The 13243-nt window shown below is 38.7% G+C and overlaps 4 gene segments (V, D, J or C); 1 reads left to right on the top strand and 3 right to left on the bottom strand.

The window, feature by feature from the left end:
• Positions 1–3854: 3854 nt before the first annotated feature.
• LOC134644683 (Ig kappa chain C region, B allele-like) lies at positions 3855–5707 on the bottom strand. The segment is given in 2 exon segments: positions 3855–4336; positions 5639–5707. A coding segment is annotated over 1 exon segment (312 nt).
• Positions 5708–6193: 486 nt separating this feature from the next.
• LOC134644682 (immunoglobulin kappa variable 4-1-like) lies at positions 6194–6663 on the top strand. The segment is given in 2 exon segments: positions 6194–6245; positions 6338–6663. Coding segments are annotated over 2 exon segments (378 nt in total).
• A 1301-nt stretch (positions 6664–7964) lies between these two features.
• Positions 7965–8276, bottom strand: LOC134644681 (Ig kappa chain C region, B allele-like). The segment is given in 1 exon segment: positions 7965–8276. A coding segment is annotated over 1 exon segment (312 nt).
• A 1254-nt stretch (positions 8277–9530) lies between these two features.
• LOC134644680 (Ig kappa chain C region, B allele-like) lies at positions 9531–11110 on the bottom strand. The segment is given in 2 exon segments: positions 9531–10035; positions 11007–11110. A coding segment is annotated over 1 exon segment (312 nt).
• Positions 11111–13243: the final 2133 nt, after the last annotated feature.

The following is a 13243-nucleotide window of genomic DNA, read 5'->3' as shown; positions in this document are numbered from 1 at the left end:
CCCGGACAGACTAATAGTTAAACTGCTGGAAATTGGACTTCCTTCTACCACCTGCCGCTGGATCAGAGACTTTCTCTCAGACCGTGTTCAGAGAGTTAGAGTGGGGCCTCATCTTTCCTCAGCCCTCAGCCTTAACACCGGCTCTCCACAAGGCTGTGTGCTGAGTCCCCTACTGTACACTCTGTACACACATGACTGTTTTAGTACCCACCTAGACAATGCAGTCTTCAAGTTTGGAGATGATACCACCGTGGTGGGGCTCATCTCTGGGGGAGATGAGACGGCGTACAGAGCTGAAGTTCAGAGGCTGTCAGATTGGTGTGTAGATAACAACCTGGACCTCAATACCACCAAGACAAAAGAACTGGTAGTTGATTTCAGTAGGAGGAAGTCTGAGCTGCAGCCTGTCAGCATCAACGGGGAGTGTGTGGAAAGGGTCTCCAGTTTCAAGTTTCTGGGTGTGCACATAGACACAGACCTCCAATGGAGCTCTAACATCTCTGCGGTTTTAAAGAAGGCCCAACAGCGTCTCCACTTTCTGAGAATCCTCAGAAAAATGGACCTGAAGAAGGAGCTGCTGACCATCTCCATTGAAAGTGTGCTGACATATTGCATCGGTGTTTGGTTCTCCAGCTGCACCACAGCACACAGAAAGGCACTTAAGAGGGTCATCAATATGGCCCAAAAAATCATTGGACATCCTCTTCCCTCCCTGAAGGACCTGTACACACTGTAAAAAAAATCCGTAAAAATACTGTACAATCTACCGTTTTTCTATGAAGGAAATTTCCGTTTTGATTTTTCACAGGTTTTTTTCCGTATTTCTTTAATTACGCATTGCATTCTGGGAACAAGAATCGACAAGAAGCGGGAAAATTTACAATCAAGGCATCCATCTTCATGCCCAGGGATTTGGAGACAATTTTGCACCTTTCTCAGGTAAATATCAAATATGTATTTGACATTTTAAAATGTATATCTTAAAAGACTTAATTTTATGTGCTTTTTGTTGAAAATTGTCCTAATAATGGTCATCTCGTGTCTGCCACATCGAAGAATTTGCTGAGTAATCTTGAAGTAAGGATAATTTATGTTTAATTTTATTTGTATTTGACGCTTTTTTGGCTGTTAGGCAGAGTTTCGCTATATAATCACCAGTTTTTATTTGGCAGATATTCGTATAAATAAATGCTTATGGTATGAGTAAGTTTATTCCCTGTATCGTATAGTTTATGCTTTGCTAAATGTAGGCCTTCTAGCTAACTAATGAGTTGACGGGAGTTTGATATACTTGGCTAGTTGGAGATTACAGTTGGTGCAAACAATTGGCCCGAAATGAGGAATAATTTGTTATCCGCTTGGTGATGAATTTAAAGACTCTGCGGGGGAAATAGCAGAAAATGGACTGTGCTTAAGAGGCCAACCACAATGTTTGCTAGCTGCGTCGACTGACGTGTGTTTCTGGGGAAATGCACCTTGCATTAAGGTGTGGCAGGGGTCTCAAACTCGCAGCTTGCGTCACCTTTACTTGCGGTCCATATTGACGTGACGTTTAAATATAAAAAAAAATATATATTATTCAAAAAAATATTTAACATGAAGACAATATTAGCAGAGTGTTACAAGCATAGCCGTTTAGAACATAGCCCGATGGGGATTGTAGTCCGTGCTTGAACGTGTGGGAAAGCCCCTCCCGTTGTGTGTGCGTGCGCGTTAGTGAGCGCGAGGGAGGGAGAAAAAGGAGATTCGAGAAGTTCTAGTTGTTACCGACGAGAAATAGAAGAGCATATAATTACAATAATAACCACTGCAGCAAAAAACGAGCCCAGTTGTAAGTAGGCTGTTAAGACTCGACTGTACACTGTGTTCGCCGCCTCCGAAACCAGAAAGTTCCGTTGGAGCAGCTCTTCAGCGCCTCTCTCTGTCTCTCGCTAGCAAAGTTTACCGAGACAGTAAAGCTAATTAACGGCTACGAGCCCGACACGGAACCTGACGTTTTAGCCAGAGGTCTCTTTACCACGGTTCAGAGCCGCAGACCTGGCCCAGGTAACAATAGAGTACAAACATGCTGGGGGATTAGCTGTGTTAGTTCAGTGAGAGATTTATTTGGAAAGAAAACAGTTTTCTGTGGCTGCTGATTTGGGGCAGACGGTCTCTCTGAGCTGTACAGTCAGTAAAAGAGTTGAAAATGATCTCAGGTGATATCTACAGAAACCTGGACAGCCTCCCAAACTGCTGTTTCACAAAATCAGCAGATTTGAATCTGATACTCTGAGTCATTTCAGCAGCAGTGGATCTGAGCCTGAATTCTGACAATCAACTGAGTTCAGGCCCCAGATGCAGGAGATTAATACTGTATGGGAGTGTATTCAGACCCAGCATGCACACACTGATATCAAGTCATGGAAAGTAAAGCATATCTTTTCTTCTTTTCAGTTATTAAGAATATTTAAAATGAAGTGGCACTATTTAGGATCTGTATCATTTGATATTGTGGTGGCAGATTTCTTTTCTCATGTATTAATCACATATTTTAATCATATCACTTTAGTATAGCAAGATCACTCCTGTCACCAGCATGCATGCATGTGGAATGTTATCATAAGTGGGCCCCAGGTTTTATTGCACCTTCACAGAGGGTTCATTGTAGACTTGAAGATCTCCAGACATCCTGGTCTTAGGGAGGTGACGGCTAAGCAGAAAACAAGGTCATAATTCTCCATGTGAGGGAGGGGGTTTAAGGATGGGGCTGATGGTATAGCCCCCCCTGTGAGATGGTCATTTTCATCTCCTCCCAGTCTTGATTTTTCATGTGTTAGGCAAACAGGTTAACCCTTTAAAGCCGGTCGGAGCGGACACGCTCCATTTTGCGTAACTATTTTTAAATCCCGGTAGCACTGCAACCACGTAAGCTAGCGATATAATTTTTTTTGCATATGAAACTGCAGGAGTTGTACTTACATGTTATGCACTCAGCTTGTTCAAGTTCACAGTTTCCTTCCACATATAGCTTTGCAAAAACTGCATAAAAAGCACTTGCAGCAACAAAAACATAATATTCCAGAAATACGCTTTGCCGATCCGATCAGCTGTTCGTAACACTTCCTACGTCCATCAGCGTCAACTCTCGCATGTCCGCCATGACCCGGCCAAACCCGGAAGTGACGTCATTTTGCGGAAATGTAGTTTTTTACCATCCCGGCCTTATGAGCCTGTACTGGTGTTTTTAAAAGTTATGTTTGACTTTATGACTTTCTGTGTTGTTTCTGGGATGCTTAGGACACATATTGCACTGCTGGAAATGCTTTATTTTGATGCATATGCTGTTATTTTGCAAATTTGCATTATAATACTTATTTTCGTTTTTCCTGCAATATATGAAAATTGGTGTATTTCAACAATAAAACTATGAAGACACTTAAAATGAATTTCCTGTGATGGGAAACTAGTTTGTGCAACTTTTTTGTATTTAAAGTTTTGAGGGATAAGCCTCTTAAATTTCTCTAACTAGAAATATATGTTAAAAAAACAAAAACGATTTTCAATTTTTTTGTAGTTTATTGCACTTTTTTGCAATTTATGTAATTACTATGCACTTAATGCATACATATTATTAAAATTTGAGCTATAATAGTTGTATTGATGTATAGCAACTTGAAATGCTCCCAAAAATGGCACTACAGCATGTAAAAATATAATATAAGCTCTGGCGGACTTGGTTCTATGGTAGGTCTTAAAGGGTAGTACTCGACACTAAAATTATAGAGCAACTATATTTTAAAATAAGACAAAAATACTTAATAATATGGATCACTGCAAGCTTTATTGGCAAAAACATGAATCATTAATATGGCAGTTATTAGGCACACTCACATCCAGCTGCTACACATGTCACTGTGTAAGTTGTTATCAAATAATTTCATCGGCAAACTTTCAAACTCATATTGATCAGAGCAACAGGGATGTACCTCCTGCTCCCCGACGCTAAGCTCCTGTCCTGGACTTCAGCAGCCCCTCTAGCCCTCACACCGGTTCTTGCGGAAGGACTTGGTCTGCCAGTAGTCATGATGGTTCACCCTGCAGGAGAACACCTCTGCGTTCATCCAGTTCTCTTGGCTCAGCATCAGGGTGCTGCTGCTGCTGTAGCGACTACTCTTCTCTTCTTCTAAGCTGTTCAGGACCCCCTCTGTCACCTCTGTGCCATCTACTTCCCATCTCACTTCAGCTCCCTGAGGAGAGTAGCCGGTCAGCAGGCAGGCCAGTGTGACTGGGCCTCCAGAGAGCTTCTCAGAGGAGGGTTGGAGCAGAGAGACTGAGGGTCTGACCATGGGGCCAGCTGGAGGGAAGATCACAGACACACAAGGAGCAGATTAACTTCTACTGTGGGACAGATAGCTGACACGAGACAGTTATGATACATGACAGAGATTAACAGGCCTGTGGATTAACTGTATGATGATATTGTGATAAAACAGAGCAGAGAAACTAAGAAGTTGGAGGATATTAGGCTTTGACAAAGAATAACAAATTAGTGAATGTGGTCCTTTATTTGTTTTCTTGATGATAAAAATTAATTGTGTACAGGAAATGTTAAAGTTTGTCATCTGTTTGTTTCACTTCCTTTTCATCACATCAGACTAACGAACTGTAAAGTCAACCGTTAAAGTGCATCTGTATGAAAACTAATTCATTTAGTCAACAGCATAAAATTTTATATCCAACATGGTGTCAAACATTTCAGTGAAATTCCTCATATCATATTTTCAGCAACACCTAAGTATTACACAGCTACGATACATGACAGAGTTTAACAGCATTGTGGATTAACTGTGTGCATGATACTGTGATCAGACTGAGGAGAGGAGGTAATAAATAGCAGAACATAACACTTCATTAAAATTGTGTTCTTACGCTCAATTAAAATCTTTGTAAAGTCCTGCTAAATGTTTGTATAAATAAATCAAATCAAAGATTCCTTTTGCTAAATTTTCAGTCTCAGATTTTGTGAAAAAAATATTATTCACAGATAAATGCAAAAAAAACCTTATTTATAGCAGATTAAATCAATACATTATTTCAAACTTCTCTACTACATAAATATGATATATAAACATGATATACTGTATAATAATAATAATAATAAACTTTATTTATAAAGCACACTTATAAACCAAGGGTATGCCAAGGTGCTTAACAAGTAACATAAGGAATAGAAGGAAGATAATAGAAATAGGACCAAAGCAAGTACTAAGTACTAAGTATGCAAGCAGGTAGCTGTCACTGATACATAGGAAAGCAACAGGTACAGAGCAAACAAGAAATTAAATGAGCATAAAAGTGCATAGTATAAAATCATACAAGAAGTATTAACTAGAGGGAAAGGCAAGATTGAATAAGTGGGTTTTTAGTCTTGATTTGAACAATGCAATGGAATCAGATGCGCGGATAATACTGTATTATACATTTAAACTCTTCTGACAGTTTTCTGAAGTTTTCAGGATCAGCCTCTATCACCAAACCCTATCGCATCAATGTAAAACACCCAGAATAAAATCTTTTTAAAAATAACATTCTGATGACATATTTAAAATAGTAATAGTACAATATTTTGTAGTAATGAAGAGATTTAGATACTTACAGTGAATGATGAGTTTGGTTCCTCCACCAAAAGTCCTCCACAGTGATACAAACTCATTAAGTGGCCGTACAAAAACCTCCCACACTCTGATCAAGCATCTAACCCTTGAAAATGATCTTTTTTCTCCAGTAAACTTCACAGTTTACAAGGCAAAATTATTTGCTATCAAATACATGTAACTATATATATATTAAACAATTTATGATCATTTTCATCATTTTCCTTCTGCTGGTTGATCCAAGAAAGTAAAATATATACTTACCAACAACTGTGGCATTTTAATCCAGATGTTTAAAAAATGATCTCATCTTTCCTGAACTATTTGACTGTATTCTGTTAGAATCATAATTATATCATAATAATTCACTTAGATATCAAAAGTATTCCTTCTCACATTGTTTTGTTGTGTGTTGAGAGCAGAGAAATCATTTCCATAGAGAGGAGGCTTTGCATCAACAGCTGATCCTCCAGAGAACTGAGAAGGTTTATAGTCCTGTCAGTTCAACACTGCAGGACTCACATCTGTCAGTCAACACAGCAGAAAGCACAACCACCATGACTCTCATCACCATCCTCATCTGGACGCTGACCTGCTGCTGTTTTACAGGTTCATTCACTCAGCAACATTTCCAACATGATGTGCTGCTTTTTCTCTCATTGATTTCTGCTGATAAATGAATGATTTGTTTTTGTCTGCAGGATGCAGCGGTCAGGTGACTGTGACTCAACCTCCAGTACTGACATCTACTCCTGGATCCACTGTGACTCTGACCTGTAGGACCAGCCAAGCTGTTTACAGATATTCTGATGGTGATGATGCCATGTCCTGGTATCAACAGAAATCTGGACAGGCTCCAAAGCTCCTAATAAAATGGGCAAAAACGCTTGAGTCAGGAACACCATCTCGATTTAGTGGCAGTGGAAGGAGCTCTGACTTCTCTATGACCATCAGTGGAGTTCAGGCTGAAGATGCAGCAGTTTACTACTGTCAGAGTTTCCACAGCAGTTGGGGGTTCATACAGTGATTTGTAGTCGTACAAAAACCTCCCTCAGTCAGACTGCAGAGACACTGAGCTGTTACAGCAGGAACTGACTGCAGCTGCTGGAAAAGAAGAGACACTGACACAGACCACTGAACACAGAGCTGACAGTAACCTCACCAAGCACTAAATACAAATTTACATCTGTATATAAGATGTATTTTGGGCAGCATTTTTATTTATTATTTTAGTTTTGTTTTTCAGCATCCTATTTAAACAACACATGTGACAAACAAATAACAAAGTTTTTCAAATCATTAAGAGCTTTCACAGGACACTTTGGCATGTTTCTGCTTTTCTTTCCCACAAGAAAACAGAAAAAAGCTGCTTACTGTCATGGAAAAAAATTTTTTGTTTTTTTTTTGTTTTGTTTTCTAAATAAAGCTGAAAGAGAAAAGGATCAGCTTACACGTTATATGTACCTGTTCTGTTTCACAACAACAGATGTGTGTTTGCCTATATTTCAAATCAGTTCCATGTCTCTCTCTTATAATGTCTCTGGTGTAATGCAGGACCGAACCTATAATTATAATATAATTAGAACCCTACATATAACCTTTGCATTTCTAATTACTCAAATGATGCTTGATAAGCAGCCTTTGCCTTAGAAAAGAAATTCTCATCTCATCTTCACACTAATTCTTTGTCAATTGACACAGAAGTAGTTTGTGATATATATATATATCGATTTGGCTGAAACTCTGAATTTGAAATGAGCTGCATTTTTTAAAAAAATGTACTCTGATTACACTCAATTTACTTCTAAAGTGAGAACCTAGATTTAATTACTCATTAATTAAGCTATTGGTTGTGACTGAAACTTTCTTAAAAATGTTATAATGTAACATAAAACATTCAGAGAAATTGGATAATTCTAGTTGTCTGGATCTCTTGGTAGTTTTAATTTAACCTGAAGAATTAATTTGCTGAATAAAACTCAGGTTTTAAATTTTTTAGTAAGAGTAAGATTTGGAGACACATGTATTATTTTTCATGTGATAGGCAAAAAGGTTCATTTCTAGTACCTCCAATTATAGAGCTACTACATTTTTAAAATAAGACAAAAATACTTAATAATATGGATCACTCCAAGCTTTATTGTGAAAAAACTTGAATTGGTAGGTATTAGGAACACTCACATCCAGATTTTACACATGTCACTATCTAAGTTGTTGTTATAATAATAATTTAATGTGCAAACTTTCAAACTCATATTGATCAGAGCAGCAGGGATGTATCTCCTGCTTCCTCACACTAAGCTCCTGTCCTGGACTTCAGCAGCCCCTCTAGCCCTCACACCGGTTCTTGTGGAAGGACTTGGCCTGCCGGTGGTCATGATGGTTCACCCTGTAGGAGAACACCTCTGCGTTCATCCAGTTCTCTTGGCTCAGCATCAGGGTGCTGCTGCTGCTGTAACGACCACTCTTCTCTTCTTCTAAGCTGTTCAGGACCCCCTCTGTCACCTCTGTGCCATCTACTCCCCATCTCACTTCAGCTCCCTGAGGAGAGTAGCCGGTCAGCAGGCAGGCCAGTGTGACTGGGCCTCCAGAGAGCTTCTCAGAGGAGGGTTGAAGCAGAGAGACTGAGGGTCTGACCATGGGGCCAGCTGGAGGGAAGATCACAGACACACAAGGAGCAGATAAACTTCTACTGCAGGACAGATAGCTGACACGAGACAGTTATGATACATGACAGAGATTAACAGGCCTGTGGATTAACTGTGTGCATCGCACTGTGATCAAACTAAAGCATATATTTTCTTTTTTTCAGTTATTAAGAATATTTAAAAGGAAGTGGCACTATTTAGGGTCTGAATCAGTTGATATTGTGGTGGCAGATTTCTTTTCTCATGTATTAATCACATATTTTAATCATATCACTTTAGTATAGCAAGATCACTCCTGTCACCAGTATGCATGCATGTGGAATGTTTTCATAAGTGGGCCCCAGGTTTTATTGCACCTTCACAGAGGGTTCATTGCAGACTTGAAGATCTCCAGACATCCTGGTCTTAGGGAGGTGACGGCTAAGCAGAAAACAATGTCATAATTCTCTCTGGGAGGGAGGGGGTTTAAGAATGGGGCTGATGGTATAGCCCCCCCGTGAGATGAGCTAACATGTAAGCGTTTGTGGAATGTCTTTGTCTGTCTCTGTGTATAAAGGTGGAAGGACGATGGCCAGGATTCAGAGATGATCCTAGTGTTCTGGCTGCGATGTTTCTCTGCACATTGCAATGTGTTTAAAACGCTCACTGGGTGTGTTGCAAGTTAAAATTTCCATAACAATATTTACCTCACAACATCACTGTATATAATGAGGTAATATAAAAATAAAATGATTGTGTAGAGTAAATTGTATTAATCACGTCGTTATAATGAGAAATAAAACATTTGGAATAATTGGGTAGAAGTTGCTGATTTACATATTTCATTATGAGCACACTAACTAAGATACATTCTACACTGACATTTTTGATCTTTTATTTTCTAGATCTCTTCATGGTTTTGACTTCAAGTGAAACATTTATTTACTGAATCAAACTGAAGTTATTTATTTTTCCACAAGAGTAAAATTTGGAGATACTGTCATTGTGCTAAAAGATATAAATACATGACCACAAGCTTCTTTCAGCTTTTCCGTTAATTTCAAAAGATGAACACATATTTGATTTGTCCCAGATGTTCAGGCCAGATGCAGCCCTGCCATTTTCATCTCCTCCCAGTCTTCATTTTTCATGTGTTAGGCAAACAGATTAATTTATAGCAAACATCACCGAAATTATAGAACAACTATATTTAAAAAAAAGACAAAATACTTAATAATATGGATCACTGCAAGCTTTATTGGCAAAAATAGGAATCATAATTATGGCAGTTATTAGGCACACTCACATCCAGCTGCTACACATGTCACTATCTAAGTTGTTGTTATCAAATAATTTCATCAACAAACTTTCAAACTCATGTTGATCAGAGCAGCAGGGATGTATCTCCTGCTCCCCCAGGCTAAGCTCCTGTCCTGGACTTCAGCAGCCCCTCTAGCCCTCACATCGGTTCTTGCGGAAGGACTTGGTCTGCCAGTAGTCATGATGGTTCACCCTGCAGGAGAACACCTCTGCGTTCATCCAGTTCTCTTGGCTCAGCATCAGGGTGCTGCTGCTGCTGTAGCGACTACTCTTCTCTTCTTCTAAGCTGTTCAGGACCCCCTCTGTCACCTCTGTGCCATCTACTTCCCATCTCACTTCAGCTCCCTGAGGAGAGTAGCCGGTCAGCAGGCAGGCCAGTGTGACTGGGCCTCCAGAGAGCTTCTCAGAGGAGGGTTGGAGCAGAGAGACTGAGGGTCTGACCATGGGGCCAGCTGGAGGGAAGATCACAGACACACAAGGAGCAGATAAACTTCTACTGTAGGACAGATAGCTGACACGAGACAGTTATGATACATGACAGAGATTAACAGGCCTGTGGATTAACTGTATGATGATACTGTGTTAAAGCAGAGCACAGAAACTGAGAAATAGTAGGATATTAGGATTTAACAAAGTAAAAATAATTAGTGAATGTGCTGCAGTATTTGTTTTCTTGATGATAAAAATGAAATGTGTACAGGAAATGTTAAAGTTTGTCATCTGTTTGTTTCACTTCCTTTTCATCACATCAGACTAACGAACTGTAAAGTCAACCGTTAAAGTGCATCTGTACGAAAACTAATTCATTTAGTAAACAGCATAAAATTTTATATCCAACATGGTGTCAAACATTTCAGTGAAATTCCTCATATCATATTTTCAGCAACACCTAAGTATTACACAGCTACGATACATGACAGAGTTTAACAGCATTGTGGATTGCATGATACTGTGATCAGACTGAGGAGAGGAGGTAATAAATAGGAGAAAATAACACATTAATTAAATTGTGTTTTTACACTCAATTAAAATCTTTGTAAAAACCTGCTGACTGTTTGTATGAATAAATAAAATCATAGATTCCTTTTGCTGTATTTTCAGTCTCAGATTTTGTGAAAAAAATAAATGCAAACAAAACCCCTTGCTTAAAGCAGATTAACTCAATATATTATTTCAAATTTCTCTACTATATAAACTTGATATATAAACATGATATACCGTATACTTATATGATAATACTGTATTATATATTTAAAAACTTCTGATAGTTTTCTGAAGTTTTCAATATCAGCCTCTATCACCAAACCCAATCACATCAATGTAAAACACCCAGAATAAAATCTTTTTAAAAAACATTCTGATGACATATTTAAAATAGTAATAATATAATATTTTGTAGTAATGAGGAGATTTAGATACTTACAGTGAATGATGAGTTTGGTTCCTCCACCAAAAGTGTACCACAGTGATACAAACTCATTAAGTGGCCGTACAAAAACCTCCCACACTCTGATCAAGCATCTAACCACTGAAAATGAGCTCTTTTCTCCAGTAAACTTCACAGTTTACAAGGCAAAAGCATTTGCTACAAAATACATGTAACTACATACATATATATATATATATATAGATATAGATATAGATACATTAAACAATTTATGATCATTTTCATCATTTTTCTTCTGCTGGTTGATCCAAGAAAGTAAAATATATACTTAGCAACAACCGTGGCATTTTAATCCAGATGTTAAAAAACTGCTCTCATCTTTACTGGACGATTTGGCTGTATTCTGTTAGAATTATAATTATATCATAATAATTCACTTAGATATCAAAAGTATTCCTTCTCACATTGTTTTGTTGTGTGTCCCTTGTTTCCTTCAGTGTGTTGAGAGCAGAGAAATCATTTCCATAGAGAGGAGGCTTTGCGTCATCAGCTGATCCTCCAGAGAACTGAGAAGGTTTATAGTCCTGTGACTTCAACACTGCAGGACTCACATCTGTCAGTCAACACAGCAGAAAGCACAACCACCATGACTCTCATCACCATCCTCATCTGGTCGCTGACCTACTGTTGTTTTACAGGTTCATTCACTCAGCAACATTTCAAACATGATGTGCTGCTTTTTCTCTCATTGATTTCTGCTGATAAATGAATGATTTGTTTTTGTCTGCAGGATGCAGCGGTCAGGTGACTGTGACTCAACCTCCAGTACTGACATTTACTCCTGGAAACACTGTGACTCTGACCTGTAGGACCAACCCAGCTGTTTACAGAGATTCTGATGGTGATGATGCTATGTACTGGTATCAACAGAAATCTGGACAGACTCCAAAGCGCCTAATAAAATATGCAAAAATGCTTGAGTCAGGAACGCCATCTCGATTTAATGGCAGTGGAAGCAGCACTGACTTCTCTATGACCATCAATGGAGTTCAGGCTGAAGATGCAGCAGTTTACTACTGTCAGAGTTACCACTTCATAAACAGTGTTAATGTGTTCACACAGTGATTTGTAGTCGTACAAAAACCTCCCTCAGTCACACTACAGAGACACTGAGCTGTTACAGCAGGAACTGACTTCAGCTGCTGAAAAAGAAGAGACACTGACACAGACCACTGAACACAGAGCTGACAGTAACCTCACCAAGCACTAAATACAGATTTACATCTGTATATAAGATATATTTTGGGGAGCATTTTTATTTATTATTTTAGCTTTAGTTTTTCAGATCATTAAGAGCTTTCACAGGATGCTTTGGCATGTTCCTGCTTTTCTTTCCTACGAGAAAACAGAAAACAAAAGCTAGTTGGTTTCATGGAAAAAAATTGTTTTGTTTTTTTTCTAAATAAAGCTGAATGAGAAAAGGATCAGCTTACACGTTATATGTACCTGTTCCGTTTCACAACAACAGATGTGTGTTCGCCTGTATTTCAAATCAGTTCCATGTCTCTCTCTTATAATGTCTCTGGTGTAATGCAGGACCAAACCTAGCGGTGACCAAGGTTAGCACAAACTGTCCTACACTAGGCCAACAAAATTGATCTGTTTGAACTGAAGCACAACACTGCAAACTATCCAATATCTTATTTAAAAACTGATTGAAAAATAATAATAATATAATTATAATATAATTAGAACCCTACATATAAGCTTTGCATTTCTAGTTACTCAAATTATGCTTGCTAAGCAGCCTTTGCCTTAGAAAAGAAATTTTAATCTCATCTTCAAACTAATTCTGTGTCAAATGACAGAGAAGTAGTTTGTGTTATATATATCGATCTGGTTGAAATGAGCTGCAATTTCAAAAAAATGTACTCTGATTACACTCAATTCAGCTGCTGGTTGTGACTGAAACTTTCTTAAAAATGTTATAATGCATAATCACTTTCTCCAGAGATGAACTGCTAAACATCAGGCAGTCGTCTCACTATAGTTCTTATCCATTTTTCACAAACCCGGAAAGTTTTTTGGAGATTTTAGTTGGAGGCGCAGCAGCTCTCTGTGGCTCCTGGAGGAGACGTAGACGGGGGACTCGTGCTGGTGCGCTGGTGAAACTACGTCGGCGAGGATTCCGCACGGCACTCCCCTCCATTCACCTCACGAATCTCCACTCTCTTCCAAACAAAGTCGATGAATTACTGCTCTTAAACCGAACT

Source organism: Pelmatolapia mariae, linkage group LG16_19 (genome assembly GCF_036321145.2).
Source record: "Pelmatolapia mariae isolate MD_Pm_ZW linkage group LG16_19, Pm_UMD_F_2, whole genome shotgun sequence".
Classification (NCBI taxonomy): domain Eukaryota; kingdom Metazoa; phylum Chordata; class Actinopteri; order Cichliformes; family Cichlidae; genus Pelmatolapia; species Pelmatolapia mariae.
Note: the sequence above shows the minus strand (reverse complement) of the source record. Positions and strands in the feature narration are given on the sequence as shown.